Source organism: Acomys minous (assembly GCF_964271855.1).
Source record: "Acomys minous genome assembly, chromosome: 1".
NCBI lineage: Eukaryota > Metazoa > Chordata > Mammalia > Rodentia > Muridae > Acomys > Acomys minous.
In genome coordinates, this window is record NC_140483.1 from 2,924,436 (window position 1) to 2,945,000 (window position 20,565).

Genomic DNA, 20,565 nt, shown 5'->3' on the forward strand with positions numbered 1-20,565 from the left:
TTTTGGGCTTTGAGCTAGCAAGCCGTTGGCCTTGGGTTTTTTGGCCTTTTCCTCTTGGGCTGTCAGCTGAGCTAGTGAGCCTTTTGGGGCTTTTTCCATACATGAACTGAGCAGGGGGATCAGCTGGATGCTTCCTCTCTGAGATAGCAGGTTTTTCACCACAGCATCAGGCTCCTGAGTCTAGATTGGTAAAATAGGACAGTCTGGGATTTTCAATTAAAACAACAGTCTCCAGTTGGTGTAATTGTTCGGGAAGGGTTAGGAGGTGTGGCCTTGTTGAAGGAGGCGTGTCTTTGGGGGCCGACTTTGAAGTTTCAAAAGCCCTTGACATCCCTGTTAGCTCTCTCCCCATGAGCTTGTGAGTGAAGACATGAGCTCTCAGCTACTGCTCAGCCCAAGCCTGCTGCCTGCCGCCACTCTCTGCGCGTGATGGTCATGAACGCTAGCCCTCTGAAACTGTAAGTCCCGAAGAAACTCTCTTATTTGTAAGTTTCCTTGACCATGGTGTTTTATCATGGAAACAGAAATGTACCTAGGACGGCACCCGAGCGCACTCATACTGTCTGTGTGAAGGGGTTGATGTCCTTTAGCCTCTGTTTTCACCTTTTACCAAACGGGACAATGACACGGGGTTCCATCCTGCAGGATCCATGCCCACGAAGACTCTGAGTTAGAAGGAAAAGTCCATTTAGAGAATGGCGGGACAACCTGGCCGAGGCGGGCAGGGAGCAGACGGTTGCCAGGGTTGGGGGGGGGGAGGTTGGAGTTCCAGGTGGGTAAATGCTATCTACACTGCCAGTGGCCTTCCTTCCGGCGTGTTGTCACAGGCACACTGCAGCCCCTCTGCTAATACCACCTCTTGCTTTCCTCTCCTAGGACCCGACTGACTTTGAGTGGAACTTCTGGCTGGAATGGGGCAAGCGGAGGCTGGTGTGGCTCTTCCTTGGCCATGCGGCTGTGTCTCAGTTGGCTACGTTGCTCACAAAGAAGGTACCAGTCCACGTGTCTCTGGCTTTTAAGCCTCTTTCTCCACTGGGTTTGTGGAGCATCAGTGGAGCAGCCTGGGGACTGTATTAGCCAAGGTGACACTTCAGGGGTTGGTGTCTTCTCATCTCTCCTGTCTTTGACTTCCTCCAAGTTACTTTCTAAATCCACTGGATACAAAGGTTTCAGAGAGAGTGAACTAACCCCAGCTGGTATTCACTAAGCACACGCCTGATTTAACACTCTAGAAAAGACTTGCTTGCTCGGGGGAATATGTGTGGCCTTATTCCATTTGGGAGGGAGTAGAAGATATTATTATTAGATGGCCCAGAGGCTAAGAGCATTGGCTGCTCGTCCAAAGGTCTTGAGTTCAATTCCCAGCAACCACATGGTGTTTCACAGCCATCTGTAATGAGACCTGATGCCTTCTTCGGCCATGCAGCTATACATGAAAATAGATTGCTCATCAGGACAGTCTCTTTCTCTTTAATGATTGCTTCTTGTACCTCAGTGGTCACTTGTCTTCTGAGGTGGCAAAACTAAGATGTGAGATTGTCTTAGACTTGGATATGTTAGAAAGTTTCATGAACTTCTGAGTAGACAGGATAAGTGATGCACCGGAACTCCGCTCTTGTTCTGAAGGAGGTGAGGAGTGAGTGAGTGCACCTGCCTCAGTGTTCCCCTAGTGTTTGCCCATTAGTCAACAGTTGTTACACATTCCTCAAATTCCTGAGTATCTTTTCAATATTTCTAGCAATTCATCATTAATTTTTTTTTGGAGGGGGGAGGTTGGAGAGCTGGTTCAGCAGTTAAGAGCACTGGCTGCTCTTCCTGAGGACCTGGGTTTAATTCCCAGCACCCACATGGCAGCTCACAACTGTCTGCAGCTCCAGTCTCAGGGGTCAGAGGCCCTTGTCTGGCCTCTTTGGGCACCAGGTATAAGTGGCGTGCACAGACATAATATGCAGGCAAAACACTCATCCATATAAAATAAATTAATTTTAAAACCCAAACTGAATTAAATTAGAATATATTTTTGTGTACATGTGTTTTGGCTGCACGTATGTGTGTGTACCATGTACCATGTGCGTGTGGTATAAGTGGACCCAGAAGAGGGCATCACATGCCCTGTAGCTGCAGTTACAGACAGCTGTGAGCTGTAGTGTGGGTGCTGGGAGCTGAACATGTGTCCTCTGCAGGAGCAGCCAGTGCTAAGCCATGTCTCCAGCCCCAAAGTTTAACACTTTGCTTCTAACATAAGGCTCCATTACCCATAAGTAAGTGACTTTTACCATCTCTAACCTCGGAGTTGGGGGGGGCGGTCTATCTTCATTAATAATTAAGCAAATGCATCTTAAAGACTGCCACAAGTTATCAATTCCTACTTTCCAGTTTGGCAAAAAATAAACGAGAATTCCCTGAAGAAACTGAGCACTGGCCACTCAGGGTCACCTGGGAGGGAGGGCACGTGTGTGGCTGAGTCCTGTGTATCTCTGTCAAAACCAGAGGCGCACACCTACAGATTGCAGTGTGAGTCCTGACCTGCTCAGTGGAGCCGAGGAGCCAGATCAACCTGGTGTCCGTCATGGTGACACAGACCATGAGAACCACGTCATGAAACAGAATGGAGTATAGCCGCTGTTGTCAGCACCGGGGGGCTTGTGGCTCATGATGGTGAACTAGAAAGGCAAGTCGCAGAGACATCTACCAGCGGTGATCCTGTGCACTCAGAAGTGTGGGCCTTTGCAGTGCGTTGGTGTGCAGAGCAGAGTGAGGCAGCTGCTGTGGTCTGTGCGCAGCTCGACTGTGGACCCACGGTTCCTGTGTTGGACGTTGGTCCCCACTGTAGGATTCAGTTTACTTGAAGCTTTTATTTCAGGCTTCTCTTCTGAGGCAGCTGCTGTGGACCTTGGGTGTCCACTGGGCTTGCTTCCAGGAACCCTAAAATATGTCAGACTTCACAGATGCCCAAATCTCTCCCCCCCCCCCCCCTCTCTCTCTCTCTCTCCCTCCCTCTCCCTCCCCCCTCTGTCTTTCTCTTTGTCTCTCTCCCTGCCCTCCACTCTTTCTTTTTCCTCTCTCCTCTCCCTGCCCCCTCTGTCTTCTTCCACTTCTCTCTCTCCCCCCTCTCTACTCTTCCGTGTGTGTCTGTATGCCTCTCTCTGTCTGTTTCTCTGTCTCTCTGTATGTGTGTGGTGTGCATGCCCATGGTATAACTGGAGAGGAGAGGACAACGTGCTGCAGTCGCTTCTCTTCCCGTGATGTGTGACTCGGCAGTGAAAGCCGGGCCGTCAGGCACCTTCTTGCAGGGAGAGCCCTCTTGGCCCCAAGTCCCCGGTGTAAAGTGGCATAGCATCTGCGTATAACCCGCACAACCCTCCGTACCTCCTGCTTATAGTTCCTAGTACCATATAGACGTGCATAGCTGGGATGCTGTGCTGCTTAGGGAACAACAGCAAGGGAAAAGGCATGCACTTTACCCTTACATCCTTCTAGCCAAGGCCAGTCGAACCCACGGGAGGTGCAGAGCTTGCGCTTGGAATGGCTCAGAGTTAAGTGCTACCAAGTTACTTCTGGCCTCTGAGCCTGTGTTTCCAGATCTGCAGTGGGGGTGTCAGTAGCTTCTGGGGGCTGTGGGGACAGGCTGCAAAACTGTACTTTCTCAGGTTCCGTTTGCAGGTGATTGGAGGACCTGGTGGCCTCTGGTATTTGCTCCTGGGAGTTTCCTATGTGGTATTTAAAAAGGAGTGATGCAGGCTGGGAGGCAGCTCAGTGGCCCCCGTGCCTAAGGTGCGCAGCCCTAGGAGGGGCCGAGTGGGCTCCACGGTCCTGGGGCAGACGCAGGGCCTGTGGCTGTAAGCTGCTGCACTTACAGGCTGTTCTGGGCATAGGACTGAGAGCTGGACTGCTTTCCTTGCGGGGCGAGGGGGTGCCCCAGCTGACCGGGAAGTCAGAAGTGATCACTGAGCTGCGCCTGGCACGGCACTATGGTGGTGGCTACCACCCTGTTTGCAGCAAGCACACAGGGCAAGTGGTGGCCCGGGTGTGCTGGCCGTCCTAGAGTTGGAGGCCTCCCAGGGGGTGGCTTTGCAGTTCTGGCCTGGGAAGTGGGGCTTCCTTGTCCAGCTGCCTGTGTGGTGCTGTCGAGCCTGGCTGGACAGGCAGGCTCATCCCAGGCTGAGCAGAAAACATTTTTACCCCATGCTGGAGAGAGGGAGGGCTTTGGGTTTTTCTTGGAAGGCAGCAGAGTGAGAGCTGAGTCATCCCCTGTGTCTCACCCGTGTGTGTCCACAGGCTGGACTGTGAGGCAGCTGGGAGGAGGGTCTGTGTGTGGCTGGGCCACAGGGCTTCTTTGTGAGAGTCGGCTTGGCCTCTCTGCGAGTCTGGACCGCAAACCTTGGCCTCATTTGTTCCAGCCTCTCACCACCTGGGCAAAGTGTTCTTCTTGGCCTTCCTGGCGGGGTTGTTTTTGGGGCTTTTTCAGGGTGGAAGATTTGGGCTGCAGCTGTGTCTACTTTGCTCTCCTTTGGGGCATCAAGAAGCCGGGGCAGTGCAGCTGGGGGCAGGGTCAGCTGGCTTCTGGTCACAGCCCTGCCTCCTGAACAATGCTTCTGCCTCCCTCCAGGATGGATCTTTTCCTTTGCAGGCCTCCACCTCCCAGTGAAGGCCAGGCTACTTGCCGAACTACTTCCCCCTCTCATCTCCCCCGCCTTCACTCCCTCCTCTCCCTCCTTTCCCCCTTCCTCCGGTCATGTAAAGTTATAAAGTAATAAAGCTTTCTCCTGAGCTACTTGGCTGAGATTAAATGCTTTTCCTCTAGGTCAGGCCTTCTCTGGGTTTCTGCCCGGCTCTGTGAGGAGCCTGAGGGAGGTTGAGTAATGGCTGAGCTCTGGCTGTGGGTCTGTTATGATTGGACTTTGTGGGGGCAGGCCACAGTTGCCTCTGTTCTCATGCCTCTGTGGCTTTCCTCCCCTCGAGACACTGTGTTCTCTGCCCTCAGAACTGAAATGACCCTGTGGAGCTTTGAGAAGGCTGGCTGGGTGTGCGCTCGGTGCTTTTTTTGCTGTGGTCTGGCTGGAGAGTGTCGTGGTTAGCCTTGGCCTCACGGCTCAGGCCTCACCACATGATATGCACAGAGCTGAGGGGCCTGGTGCTCTGGAGTGGGTGAGCGGCCTCTCCCTGAGGACTGTCCAATCCACATGTAAATAGAACCGTGTGCACTGATGTTTCTCCTGGAACCTCCTTCACCCCCTCCAGTAGTGCCCACGTAATGAGATGAAGTTCCCTGGGTCAGGCCACTGACCTTTACTCCCAGGAAGGCCTGGCTGTGGTACAGCTGTCTGGACGGGGTACACAGCTTTTCCTTCTTGGGGAGATGCCACCTATGTATATGTGTTTTCCTTATGTGCTCTATATTTCTATTTATTTGTTTCATTACCCACTGCAATTGATGAGGAAAAACGTAACACACTAGGACATGCGTAAGAATACGTGAGAGGCAGACCTCTCGCCATTTCTCAAGCTTCACTGAGGGCTTTCTTGGTGGACATCATCTGTACTGTCGCTCGTGGGAGTGCTGACCCAAGCTTTGGACTCCCACTCTTCGATGCAGACCTGAACTACCAAGGACATCTGAGACACACCCGGTTGCCACTTGGTACTCCCAGCTCAGGGTGAGCTGAGGCAGACACAGGTGGTGTAAGCGGCTGCTGCCAGGGTGGGTTTTTTTTTTTTTAAGGATCAGCCTTTCCATTTCTTTTTAAAAAAAATATTTTATTAATTTATTCATATTACATCTCAATGGTTATCTCATCCCTTGTATCCTCCCATTCCTCCCTCCCTCCCATTTTCCCCTTACTCCCCTCCCCTATGACTGTGACTGAGGGGGACTTCTTCCCCCTGAATATGCTCATAGGGTATCAAGTCTCTTCTTGGTAGCCTGCTGTCCTTTCTCTGAGTGCCACAGGCCTCCCCATATTTGGCCAGGGTGTTTTTTGAGGCTGGGTTCTGACCCCTGTGAAGGAGGCTTGAAGAATACAGACTTCAATAAGGGGAGGAAACCCTGGCTTTGTCACCAGCACGCTGACCCGCTGACTGTGGCCTGGGGGTAGCTCTGATGGCTTCGCGTCACACCCATTGTGCTAGGGATGGCAGCAACACTTTGTGTTGGAGGCGCCCTCTCCTAGGCTGGGCAGGCAGTGTGAGTGGAAGCAGGTGGCAGGCCATGAACCGTGAGGTGACACCTTTGTCTGTACTAGCAGGGAAGACATCCTTTTTTCAGGGGTAAGGTGGTGCCGCCTGAGACTTGGAAGGTGGGAGATTTTCTCACCAGCGGCTCAGAAGGCCAACATTCTGATGCCGATTTTGTCTTTGGTGTGGTTAAATCTGAACACTTGGGAAGCTTATCCACCCACCCATCTATACACTACTGTATTCGTCCTCCATCCACCCACCCGCCTGTCTCTACATCGCTCTGCCCACTCCCCACTCACACGTCCACCCACCCTGTCCATTTTGTTCACCTACATCCAACCACCCATCCACCCACTCACTCATCTGTCACCCGACGCTGTCTGTCCAGCCATCTCCCCATGGCCCCCCATCTGCCACCCGTCGCTCTACCACCCTATCTACCGTACCCACCATCTGCTCATCCACCCGTTCTACCCACCCGTGGTCCACTGTGCGCCCGTCCATGCATCTGCCCATCCTCATACCCCTTCTCCATTCATTTTTACTCACCCACACCCTACCTAACCGCCCCAATTTATTTATTGACCCATCTATTTCTGCTCACGCACCCACATGTCTACTCACCCACTCATTATCAATCCTTCTGCCCTCCACCCATTGACCCACTACCAATAGCTGCCTGCCCACACATCTATTCTTCCTTTCCTTTCTTCCACTCAATGGTTTATTCTGCCATTTAGTATTTGTTTGAGCTAAGTATCAGGCTGGATTCTGGTTTTGCATTTATGTAATATGAAGAATAAAGGATGTTAGCTTACTCAGGAAGACTACCAGGTGGAAAATGGGCCACGTTCCATTCAGTGCCAGCTTGCGGTGGGATGTGGCATGGTGTCCGATTGCTTCCGTTTGCTGTGTGTGCGCTGCGTCCCATCAGAGAGGCCATGGAGTTGTCAGCTCTGGCTTTAACGTCTGCTGTAAAGAAAGTCATGCTTTTTTGGTAATGTCTTGGACTTTTGAAATTTCCCCTGTTTTAATTCTTATCTTCTATAAAAAAAACTGAAAGCCTGGAACCCACAGAGCTAGGTGGGGTCATGGTGTGCCTCCACAGAGCTCGCTCAGACCGTCCAACCAAGTGTCACATCGCTCAGGCTTTTCTCGCCATCGCCAGAGCATTGTAAGCTCACATTGTATCACAGCGAGCCAGCGCTGCGTACTTTCCAGAAAGGTTCTGCTGAGACGTGGGGCACCACAGACACTTGTGGGGCTGTGCAATGTTGGGCTCACTCACGCAGCCCTGCTGGTGATGAACGATGGCAAACCAGAAGGCAGTTTATGGGCTATGTACCTGGCATGCCGCCAGCTGGTGTCTGCTCAGGCCCGTGTTCCTTCCTGGGAATGCCAAGACCCTGTGCAGACACGAGGGTACCAGTTCTATCTGAAGTAGCCTTGCCTTGCGAACATCTGAGATGCCCTTCAGCTGGCACGTGGCTGTGCAGGCTGTGGCTCTCCACACCATGGACAACTACAGCAACCACTGAGAAAGGGCAGCGGACACAGTGGCCTCGATGCATCTGTGTGATTTCTTTGAAATGACAGAATTTTGGGCATGGAGAGCAGATTACTGGGTGGGAGATGGGGTGACAAGGGGGACATGAAGGAGTGTGTGTGGATCCCAAGACTGTGCTGCATGTTTGTGGACACTGGTCCTTCACGTGTGGTAGAATTGGGTAGGACGTAGGGACGGAAGCGGGAAGTCAGTAAGGTTGGATGGTTGCAGTTGTGTCTGCGTCCTGGCTGTGACAGTAGTCTGTGGTGTTTTCTAAAGGTCTTTCAGGAGAAACTGAATGAAACACACCTCAGAAGGCATCTGTGTTATTTCTTGAGAGCACATGAACCTACAACTATCCCAGTGAAAGCCTCAATGACAAAAAGGACATTGTGCGCCTGCAAGTGAACGCATGTGTGAGGCATGTGAGCTTGACTCCCAGAATCCACAGAAAGAAGACAAATGATGACTGTGGTGGGTGAAGGAGACAGGGGCATTGCCGGGACTCAGGGGCTGGTCAGCCTCGCCTGCTTGGCGAGCCGGAGGCCAGTGAGAGGCCCTGTCTCAAAAATAAGTGTGGGCCAGTGAAATATCTCGTCGGATAAAGATGCTTTCCTTCAAGTCTGAAGATGTGAGTTCAGTCCCTGCCATCTACATGGTGGGGGGGGGAGGACCAACTCTCCCAAGTCACCTCTGACTTCTACACAAGTGTCCTGGCGTGAACACACCTGAACCCCCCCCACCAATAATAATTAATAACATAAAATAATAAAAACACCAAGGAAGATGGCACCTAAGGAATGACACATCCAAAAGTGGCTTCTGGTTCCCAAACACAATGCACACATATGCGTGTATATGCACAAATGTATACACATATATATATACACACAAAAGGAAAAACCTACAAAATTGTATGTAGAGGAATGTTAATTCGGAACATGGCTGTTGTGGCAAAAGATCCCATCCAAAGATCTTCTAGGTCTGTGTGGCCTGGCTGTAATATAAACACGCCTTTAACCCAGGACACAGACAAACAGATCTGAGTTCAAGGCCAGCCTGGTATAGAGCAAGTATCAGGTAAAGAGAAGCTTAGATCCAGGCATGGTGGTGCATGCCTTTAACTCCAAAGAAAGGTAGAGTTAATTTGTAGAAGGACGCACCCATGTTTGAAAGTGACATATAACTGAGTGGCAGAAAAGGTGATGAATCAGAAGATTTAACAGATATGCTCAGCTCTCACGAGAAGAGAGAGGAAAGGGAAGCTACTTAAGAGGCAGTTTTTCAGAGAGAGGAGGCAGTTTTACCAGGACAGTAATAGAGAGATGGGTTGCAGAGAGAGAACTCAGGCGAAGATGGAATGATCCAGAAAACGAGAAGCCAGATTAGAGCAGTTTGTTGAGTTAGTTTGAGGTCAAGCAGAGCAATTCTGGGCCGAGAGAGAAGCCAGATTAAGTCAGCGGGGAGAGGAGTTTGAGCCAGAACAGCTGAGTTGAACCAGCCAGCCCAGAGCTCAGAACAAGTAAGGGTGAGCTCATTAAACAGTAAGTCTCAGAGGGTGAGAACACTCTAGGACTAGGTTTGATTGTATAGAGGCTAGAAGCTTCCAGAACTAGACGTAGGTTAGCAAAAGGAGGCAGTTAGCCTGCCAGACAACAACTGAGACAGGAGAATAAAATTACTTTTACAATTGTATTTGTTTTAAATGTAAAGTTTGAAATTAGGAACTTCATAGCTCACTATTGAGGTTGATTTTCTCACTTTCCTGAGTTGGTAAGTAGGTGGGCTGCAGAAGCCCAGGTGTGTGTGTGGTGTGTGTGGTGTGTGTGCATGCGCACAGTTGATGAAACCTGGTTGTGGGGTAATGGAAGCCTAGGAGGGGGTTGGGTTTTTATGCCTTCTTTCCTAGAGAATAGAAATTATCAGTCATAGTTTCTCATTTAAATGAACTGGGCCATTTTGACTTCTAGATGTGTGGGCTGTATAGTTTTATGTCAACTTGACACAGGCTCGAGTCATCTGAGTGGAAGGACTTCAATTAAGAAAAGCCGGGCGTGGTGGCGCACGCCTTTAATCCCAGCACTCAGGAGGCAGAGGCAGATGATTCGCTGTGAGTTTGACACCAGCCTGGTCTACAAATCGAGTCCTGGACGGCCAAGATAACACAGAGAAACCCTGTCTTGAAAAATAAAACAAACAAACAAACAAAAACAAAAGAAAATGTCTCTATAAGACCCAGCAGCAGGCAAGCCTGTAGGGCATTTCCTCAATTAGTGATTGATGAGGGAGGACCCAGTCTGGTGTGGGTGGGGCCATCCCTGGGCTGGTGGTCCTGGGTTCTGTAAGGAAGCAGGCTGAGCAAGCCCTGAGGAGCAATCCAGTGAGCAGCACCCTCCACGGCCTCTGCCTCAGCTCCTGATCCAGGATCCTGTTTGAGTTCCTGCTCTGGAGTGGTATGGCTGGGTCCTGAGGTAGCACTATTCCTGGCTTTCTGAGAAAGCTCCAGATTGCTTTCCAAAGTGGTTGCACAAGTTTGCACTCCCTCCAGCAGTGGAAGAATGTTCCCCTTTCTCCACATCCTCTCCAGCACGTGCTGTCACTCGAGTGTTTCATCTTAGCCACTCGGAAGGTGTAAGATGGAATCTCAGAATCGTTTTGATTTGTGTTTCCCTAATAACTAGGGACACTGAACATTTCTTTAAGTGTTTCTTGGCCTTTAGATATTCCTCTGTTGGGAATTTTCTTTTTAGCTTGTCTCCATTTTTTAGTTGGATAATTTGGTTTTGTGCTGTTTAATTTCTAGAGTTGTTTATGTATTTTGTGGATATTAGCCCTTTGTTGGATATAGGGTTGGTGAAGATCTTTTCCCAGTCTGTTGGCTGTCGGTTTGTTCTTTTGGCAGTGTTCTTTGCTTAAAGAAAGAAGCTTTTCGGTTTCATGAGGTCCCATTTGTTAATTGTTGATTTAGGTTCTGAGCTGTTGGTGTTCTGTTCAGGAAGTTGTCTCCTGTGCCCATGAGTTCAAGGCTTTTCTCGGATTCCCTTCAATGATGAACAGGGATATGGTAGTACAATCCAAATCAACGGTTTTGGGGTGTTTTTTTTTCCTCCAAATTGTTTTGGTCATGGCGTTTCATCATAGCAAGAGAAGCCTACCTGAGGCAGTGGTCTTTAACTGCCTGAGTGTGGGTGCTGGAGAGACAGCTCAGGGTTAAGAGTGCTTACTGCTCTTGTTGACAACCTGGGTTCCGTTTTCAGCACCCACAACCATCTGCGACTCCATTTCCAGGGGATCCAACAGTGTCTTCAGGCACCAGGCATGTTCATGGCTCACAGACAAGCACTGATTCACACTAAATAAAAATAAATTCACCCTTTAAAGAGAACTGAGAGGGACGTGTGTGTGTGTGTGTGTGTGTGTGTGTGTGTGTGTGTTTGTGTTCCAGAGCACTTAGGAACAAACTTCCTGGCGCATTTAGTGGTGAGTTAGAGGCATTGTTTTGAGATAAAACATGATGCATGTGATTTTTTTTTTTATTTTTGAAAAGTTAAAACCATTCAGTCCTGGGTCACACAAAGGCTTCATGCACCACCAATTCCGGAGCTCATCCTGTGTGTAGGAGGGACTATGGTGGCTGCAGTGGGGCCTGCCCCGCCCTGGCGTCGTGTCAGTCCAGGGATGCCCGTGTTGTATCTGGGCTTTAATGATGTTTGGGGTGGGAGAGGATTCCAACGGCATTTTAACATCGTACATGTGAAAATGAGCATTTAGGGGCATTCTGGTTTACACACTAGTTCAAACACCAGGTAAAGTGGTGTGTTAGTTGGCTGTTCCACTTTCCATCCTCAGGACGTGTGTGGTGAGGAGGATGATGGCAGTGCGTGCAGGTTGGGGAGTCCGAGGTCAGCGGGAGAGGGTTTCCCTTGGCATTTCAGTACAGCACCAGTGTTGCCTGCATGCACATGATGTGTGGAGTGTACTGTTAAATCCAGCGTAGGCTCGCCGGAGCATGGGTGGTTTACACAGTGCTGTCAGGGGTCCAGCCCCTCTGTGGGGAGTTTGAAATGAACCTCAGCAAACAGCTTTCCCCAAGCAGATCGACTAGCACTTACAGAAAGTGTGAGCGTGATGCACACGTGTGTAGGCATGCATGCATGGTCCCCACAGCACACACTGTAGGTTGTGTTGAAAAGGGCCTTTACCTCCACTTGTTAAAACCATGTGCTAAAACGGTCTTTGGCGACCTTGTTTCTGAAAACTGGACCCTGCCCAGAGGTGAGAGAGTTGGGGAAAGTTTGAAGCAAATTTATGTGGCTGTCTTCTGTGGTTAGCAGGATGGAAAAACCATAAAAATTAACTTCACGTCTCTCTGGTTTTCTTGGAGCAGAAAAGTGGCTGACTTAGCCTCACATTTCAGATGCTCTCTTGAGCAGGGCTATAGGTCTGTGGAAGAGGTGCGCGTGCACAGCTGCTTAGAGGCGCTGTCACCCAGGACAGGATAGACAAGCTACACCCCAGGCCTCCCCTCTGTGTCCCTTTCTGTCTGTCTCTCTGGCCATACTGGGGACCTGAACCTCAGCCCCATGCGTGTCAGGCAGTCCCTGTGCCACTAAGCTGCGCTCTGTTTTTAGACAGGGTCTCACTAAGTTGTGCAGACAGGCCTTAAATTTGTGATCCTCCTGCCTCCTGAGTTGGGGGACCCGGGCTGCGAGGCCCAGTCACCATTTTACCAGAACATCTAAGTTCAGCCATGTAGCTCTTAGTTTTGAAGAGTTTCTAAAAAAACCTACCGTTGAAAACTCAGACTCATAACATCCTGTTTTCTTAGAAATAACTAAATTCTTTTTGAGACAGTGGGTGTCTCACTACATAACTGAGGACAACCTTGGACTCCTTACCCCTTTGCCTCTCCCCGCGAGAACTAGATTGCAGGTGTGTGCCACGAGATACATTTTGTGAAGTGTTGGGACTTAAGCACAGGGCCTCATGCATGCTGGGCAAAGCACTCTATCAACTGAGCTACAGACACAGCTCGGCCTGAGTAGTGTCCGGGGGGCCCGTGCTTTGCATGTGTGTACTAGGTGAGGCTCACGTACAATTCCACTGTACTCACGGTGACCTTGTGAAATAATTACATCATTATACAACGGAGAGCTGCTGGGACTTGCTGGAGGCTGTGGAGGTGACTGCAAAGCTTTAGACAGTCAACTTTGCCGACACACTACCCTTTCACATTAAAACCTGGGGCTTGGAGAGATGGCTAAGCAGTTAAGAGGACCCGGTTCACTTCCCAGCACCCCATGGTAGCTCACAACTACCTGTAAGGACTCCACCGTCTCCTTTGGGCACCACACACGGTACACGGTACACATACATACATGCAGGCAAAACACTTATAAAAGCAATGAAATTAAAACATTATTGCTATTTCCCTTTCTTTTTGGTGGATCTAAAGATCACACGGAAGGCATGGCGCCACGCAAGAGCCCTCCTGCAGAGACACATCTCACGCCTATTGTGTATATTTGTGGTGTGTGCATGTGTGTGCGCGCGCGCCACATATGGGAGCATGTGTGTGGGTGTGCGCACGCATGTGTGTGTGGCATGTGTGTGTGGCATGTGTGTGTGTGTGTGCGCGTGCGCGTTTGTGCCTGTGTGTGGGGCATGTGTGGTCAGCACAGCTTTGTAGAGTTTGGTTCTCTCCTTCCACCTTCACAAGGGGATTGAATTCACATCACCAGACTTGTGTAGCTGGTGACAAGCAATTTCACTCAGGGAGCCATCTTGCTTGCTCTTTATTGCAGTTATTTATCATCTGGGTGTGGTACGCACACCTGTAATCCCAGCACTTGGGAGGCTGAGGTAGGTGGATCTCTGTGAGTTTGAGGCCAGCCTGGTCTACAAACTGAGTTCAGGACAGCCAGAAAACCCTGTCTTGAAAAACCAAAACAAAAATTATTTATCTGTGTATGTGTTTGTGTATGTGTGATGCACATGTGTCTGCATGCTTGGGTGCAGGCACCATTGTGCCACCAGGGATGTGTAGCAGTCAGAGGCTACACCTCAGGGTCCACCTTGTTTGGGGCAAGTTCACTGCTGTGTGCTTCAGGCTCGCCGGCCTTTGCATTTGTAGGGATGCCCCTGCCTCTGCCTCTCATGGCTCCATAGTGCCGGGGTTACAGCTGTGTGCCGCCACTGGGATCCGAACCCAGGCCCTCACTCTTGTAGGGCAAGTGCTTTACCACTGAGCCAACTCCCAGGCCCTGTAGCAGTTTTAAAGATAAGAATTTAGCAGCTAGACACAAGGAAGTGACACCAGGACAGCAAAAATGTGATAATTCACCCGTTTAATCAGTGGGAAAACTAAGATGCTTGCTAATTAGGCAGAATAGTAACCAGGTTCTCTTCAATTGGGACTAACATGTCAATCAGTTAAAGATCCTGACATCACAAAAAGTTGGGAAGACACATTTTTTTTCCTGTGACATAACTTCTACCGTAAATAATATGTTAAGGGCGTCCGACCTTTTGGCTTTTGGCTTCACCTGGCCACACTGTCATCTAAAAAATTCACACCCAAGGATTGCAGAATTGGGTTGTAAAGAGAAATTGTAAAAGGAAGCCCTCATAATGCTCAAATAAATTTCTGATTTTTTTTTTTGTCTTGGGCTTCGTTCATAGTCATTCTCACCTGAATGTGCATCGGTCGGACTTTTCAGAAAGATGAAATTAGATACCTGATTTTAAGTCTAAGACACTAGAGAGCTTTGGTGTGGGCAGCTGTTTTTTTTCTCCCTAAGGCTCCCTAGAAGTGTACATGTCACTCACTGTCAGTGCGGCTCCTGAAGGGTGCTGCCAGCAGGGTGTGGGAGCGTGGTCCTCCCAGCAGATGGCTTCCCTCCTCCCCTGTCCACTGGGCGTCCCTCTGTTGTGGGATCTAGTACCCCAGGAGGCTCTGGCTGAAGACAGGAAGCCATCACTTGGTCCCTGAGGCCCTGGCAGGGCGGTGAGAACAGGAGTTGGTTGCCGGTCACGCAGGCTCGCCCTTGCCCCTTCTTAGCCACGCTCGGGAACTCACTGCTCGCCCTTCTCTCTGGACCACCCTTCTACAGCACAGACCCTGGATTGCCATGGCCTACGGAATGTGGGCGTGCTGGTGCGTGCTGGGGGTTCCCGGCGTGGCCATGGTCCTTCTGCACACCAGCGTTGCCTTCTGCGTGGCCCAGTTCCGGTCGGTGCTGCTGTCCTGGCTGTGTTCTCTCCTCCTCCTCTCCACCCTGAGGCTGCCAAGTGTGGAGGAAGTTAAGGTGAGTGTCCTGCTCCCATCTCTTACCACAAGGAAGGGCAGTGCCTGGGCTTCTGGGCCTTCTGTCTCCTCTGCACAAAGCAGCAGTAGCCGCTCCATGGGGCTCCGCCTAGTGGCCATCCGGGGTTATTGCAGAACTCAGCTGTGTTGGGCTGCCTTGGTTCTGTCTGAGTTCTGTAAGGTTGCCCAGGGCCACCACCTTTTCTCTCAGTTTGGATGTTAACGGAAGATGACAAATGTCATGGGGGCCAGAGGGCTCAAAACAGAGTCATCCCCTCTCCACATGCTTAAGTATGCCTGTTGAGTGCTCTATGCTTTTTAGGAATCCATCCCTTCCTTCCTTTTCTTTCTTTAGCTTTTTGATGGTTCTTTGTGAATTTCACACCATGCACCCCAACCCCACTCATCTCCTCCCCCCTCATACCCACCCCTGACCCTTGCAATTTCTCCCCAACAGAGAAAAATAAATCTCACTGTGGAAGCTGTAATGGGTGACAGTGTGCCCCACGGTATGCCCTTTGTCCCCACTTCTTTGCTTGCAAATGTTCATCGCAATGACTCGTTGATCTAGTATGCGGCCTCTGGTTTGTGCTACAGTACAGATACCGGGTCCTCCCTGGGACTCCTCTCAGATACCTTGTTGTTGCCCTGTGTCATGGAGATCCTGTAGTTTTGGATCTGTAGGACCGGCCCCTTCATGCACTCTAGCAGTTCATGTCTGGGGTAGATGTTGGGGTGGGCCAACTCGATGCCCTAGGTCTGGGCCTGAGAGTTACCTGAGCTGGTCAGCCCACCAGCTCTCCTGTTCTCATGTCTTGGGGCTGGCTCACCAGCAACCTCTGCTACCAGGGCCAGCTCTGCCCTGCTGCCCAGGTGAGGGGCAGGGCCAGCTCTGCCCTGCTGCCCAGGTGAGGGGCAGGGCCAGCTCTGCCCTGCTGCCCAGGTGAGGGGCAGGGCCAGCTCTGCCCTGCTGCCCAGGTGAGGGGCAGGGCCAGCTCTGCCCTGCTGCCCAGGTGAGGGGCAGGGCCAGCTCTGCCCTGCTGCCCAGGTGAGGGGCAGGGCCAGCTCTGCCCTGCTGCCCAGGTGAGGGGCAGGGCCAGCTCTACCCTGCTGCCCAGGTGAGGGGCAGGGCCAGCTCTACCCTGCTGCCCAGGTGAGGGGCAGGGCCAGCTCTACCCTGCTGCCCAGGTGAGGGGCAGGGCTATTTTCTTTCACTTTCTATCTGACACACAATGTCCACAGTGGCCCCACGGCAGTCAGACAAGTGCTTTTGTTCTCAATTGATAGGACAGGCCTATTAATTATCTACTCATTCAGCTAATCACAGAAGCACTTTGTATAGAAAGTGAGAGCAGTGGTTTTTTTTTTTTTTTTTTTTTTTTTTTTTTTTTGTCTTAAGGTCCGAGACCGAGCTTTGATGTGTGCCACAGAACGGCCTCCTGACAGACACAATTGTTTGTTCAGTTGTGTGTCTGGTGGAGGTGAACATTGTGCAAGTGGTTGAATAGTTAGGTTAGTTCTGTATGCAGCCTGCCAAGTCCCTTATGGATCAAACAAGCACTGGGTCCTGGTTTTGAATCTTGCATATAAAGCGTTACTTTTGGTGCCAAGGGTTGGACCTAAGGTCCCAGATGTGCAGGGCACATGCTGTGCTGCCTGGCTTACACGGCAGCTGCACTGCAGCTTTGGACGCCCCTGCAATTTGCTTGACAATCCTTTGTTCTCAACACTTGGTCTTTGCAGCGTCTCTCCTAGGGGAAGCCATCCAGTCCATGCTCCCCAGCCAGCTCCTGTGTGTGTCAGGTGCTGGTGCCACTCTGCCCCTCACTCACAGGCTGTCCCCTCTTGTTGTTGCATTTGCAGAGGAAGTGGTACAAGACAGAAAACGAATATTACATGCTGCAGTTCACACTGACTGTCCGCTGCCTGTTCTACACCAGCTTCAGCCTGGAGCTGTGCCGCCAGCCTCCGCCCGCCCGGCGCGCCGCCCACTCCTTCCCCTGGCTGCTGGCCTACGTCTTCTATTATCCCGTCTTCCACAATGGGCCCGTCCTCAACTTCCCGGAGTTCTTCAAACAGGTGGAGTCCACTGGGGGCTGGACTGGAGTGGGTCTCCACCTCCTCACCTGTGGGTTGTGACCTCCAACGGGGCTGCATACTAATTGTGGGGTTCACAGACGTTTGGGAACAGTCAAAGGTTTCTGAGTGTACAACCAGCATGAACTGGTGTTTTGGACAGTGGTTGCCTGCGTTGCATTATCATCAACGTAGAGTAGAAAATGGCGGAAGTGTGTGTAGGGCCGTTGTAGAATATGGCGTCCTTCCGCGCCATACAGCCCAGAACATCTCACTCAGATTCCAGGCTCTCCTGACTATGAGTTGCAGGTTTTTAAGAAACAGAATGGTTTAATTATGGAAAACAAAGACTTTAATATCTTTCTGCCTCATTTCTCTGCTGTGGGCTCTGAGTTAGTATCTTTGGATTGAATGGCATTAGAATATTTTACTTTAAATTTTTATTAATATATTTGTGTACGTGTGCATGTGTGAGAGTGTGTGTGTGTGTGTGTGTGTGTGTGTGTGTGTGTGTGCGCACACGCGCAGGCACACATGGTACAGCACGTGTGTGGGAACTGCAGGAAATCGGTTATCTCCTGTCACCTTGTAGGATCTGGGCATTGCACTTAGTCTGTGGAGCTTGTGTGCAAATGTGCCCTACTCACTGAGCCACCTCACGGGCCCAAATGTTTGATTTGAGAAGTTGCTCTTAGATTTGATGATTAGAATTTCCTACAAAAAAAAAATCATTAAACAAGTTTTGGCTGGGATTGGGACAGAATTTCCAACAAGTTCTAAAATGGACCCAAAGACCCTGTAGCCCATGTTGCCAGAGGAGTCTTCACTGCAACCCTTTGTGTGTAAAATAGGCATGCAAGTCAAGTGTTTGTTACTAGCAAATCACAACAGACATTTATTTGAAACCAAATATTTGGCATACATACAATTTCACCATTTATTTAAGACTAAAGCAAATTTGCATCATAATGAGATGGGTCATTTAATTTACATAAAGGGTGAAGCCATGGCTGAGCATTTGACAGGATGTGGGCACCTTCAGCACTTTCAGAGGTGATCAGTGTTTGATTTTATAACTGTCAGTGCTGAGAATGAGTCAGGAAAAAGCCCTACTGTAGGCTAAGTTTGCTGTGCTCACTGACGTGTGTGTCTCCCCGCTTCCGTATGCTGAAGATCTGAGCTTTTAAGAATATGTGGATAATAGTCTAAGTGTGGGATGTCTCTCCCGGGTGGGTCAGAGGGGCCCTGGTTCTCAGGGTATCGTGGCTTCCTGGCTCATCACCGACTACAGGGAGTTCTGGGGGCTGATGTCCACCGCAGGGAAGGCCAGGGAACAGGAAGCTGAATTCTGAAATTTCACTTGAAAAAGCAGAGCGAGAGAGATGCCTTGCTTGTTGTTCGGCAGAAGGCCCTGCTCCCTTCTTATTCACAGACGGCCCAAGAAGTAGCCCTGACATGGCTTCAGACTGTTCTGGATGCCAAGGTGAGAAAACATACTGAGCTGAGGGGTGTTCACAGGCGATGGTGCACCTCTCTCTGCCTGTGCAGGGGCCCTGGCGCCTTCCCACAGATTCTTGTCTGATGTTAGGGCGAGCCACCCTTCTCCTTAGGCTTCTCCCTCCCCTCTCCCCGACAGCTAGTCCACTGAGACATATTCAAGGGAATTCAGCTCACATGTTAATACCAGAAACACTGGTTCCCAAGGGACATTCCCTCTACAAAGCACAGACATCTTGAAGAGATGAAAAGTTCAGGCACACATAAACATACATGTATACACAACACATATATGTAACATATGTACAACACACATCACATCCATGTGCACACAGATGAACACACAATATATAGACACACGTGTCTATACATGTAATACATGCCTATACTCACACGTAACATGCACGTGTATACACATATAAACAACATACATGCCTGGATATATGTATAGCACACCTGTGTATGCACACATACAGCATGCACACACACACTCACACACATAGCACATTACCTGCACTTATGTATAGCTCACAATATGCATGCACACATACAACATACACATACATGCACTCACATAGCATACACATGTATGCCCACACATAGAATACGGACATGTGTTCATGTGTCTGGAGGCACGGTTTAGAGCACAGGGCCAGAGGTGCTGCTGTTTCTGGGACGCCTTGTGAAGAAAAGGAAGGCTCTTAGAAATTGCTTGTTTCATCTTAAGAATTTTGGTCACTCGTTTATTCAAAAGCCTGTGTTTGCACTATAGCAATAGCGCCATCCTAGAATTGCCTGTGGAAGGACAGGCCTTACCCTGAAGACGTCTTGCTTGTCACTGGCCCTCCCGGCTCGGGTAGATTTGTACAGTTTCTCACACTGTGGTTCCCAAGGATCACTCTTCTGGTACGAAGTGATTTTAGGTCTGTATTTGAGATTGGGCCTTAGATTCCTGAGTAAGGGGCAGGTGGGTCAGTGACGGTAGCTGACCTCAAAGTATGGCCCTGGCCCACAGCACCGTCAGGGAGGCCCCGCCCCAGGCTCCAGGCCTATGGCTGACCAGACCTTTGCGCTGTGGCTGGACATCATGGCTTGCCAGGTGCCCTGAGAGTGGCTTTTGTGCTTGGGGGGGGGGGCTGTGAACCACTGTACAGAGTTTGTCAGAGGAATGGGCGGAGGCAGGGCGGGCACAGGACTGGCGGCCCCAGGCCTCCCACAGCTTGCCTCTTGCGGTGTCCTTGATATTGTGAACTTGGCTCCTTCCCAGTTTTCCAGCCAGTGACTTCTGAACTAACCCTCGGCCCCAGGGCTCCCCCAAGATGGGTGGCAATTCTTGGGGTTGCAGACTACAGCCACTCAGGAACCAGTTTCTCCCCCATGCGTGGGGAGCTTTGTCCAGTGGGAGCTGCACTTTGGTGGGATGCAAGGCCATTTTTGTATTCCTTCTCCTTTCCCGCTGCAGCCTTTAGGGTCCAGCGGGAGCAATAGAGTGTGTGGCAAGGTCCCATGTCCATCCTGGGAAGCAGACTTTGAGGCTGTGGATGTTAGCCAGGGACTGCTGTTCCCTCGAGCATTAGTCTGAGGAGGACGGGTGGGCTCTCCTTGTAGGCTGAGGGTCTTCTTTCTTTTTCACCCGTTTCAGTTGCTAAAAGTAGTGACTTTGGAAAGGCAAGTCAAAACCTTCCTCTGTGGTATGTGATATTTATTAAAGTCACCCCAGAAAAAAACAAAATTCCCAGGAAGCCACAGGACACAATATTTACTAAATAAAAAGCCAGGCAGGGTCTGGGAGTATTGCTCAGTGCACTTGACTTCAGGTCCCCAGAGCCATGTAAAGCCAGAAATGGTAGTGCACATACTCCTGTAAGGCCAGCCCAGAGTTCCTGGGAGCCCATGGAGTAGGTGGACCAGTGGATACAAATGTGGATGAAAGACCCTGTTTCGGGGTGGGGGGTTCAAGGGC

At 50.4% G+C, this 20,565-nt stretch overlaps 1 protein-coding gene across 2 annotated transcripts in view; it reads left to right on the top strand.

Annotated features, from left to right (window-relative positions):
- Window positions 1–20,565, top strand: part of HHAT (hedgehog acyltransferase) — a 252,165-nt gene that overhangs the window by 37,737 nt on the left and 193,863 nt on the right. For both annotated transcript variants that reach the window (XM_084794948.1, XM_084794947.1), the window contains exons 4-6: window positions 877–990; window positions 14,836–15,030; window positions 16,893–17,108. In XM_084794948.1, the coding sequence (XP_084651074.1) occupies window positions 877–990; window positions 14,836–15,030; window positions 16,893–17,108 (525 nt within the window). The remainder of the gene's footprint in view (window positions 1–876; window positions 991–14,835; window positions 15,031–16,892; window positions 17,109–20,565) is intronic.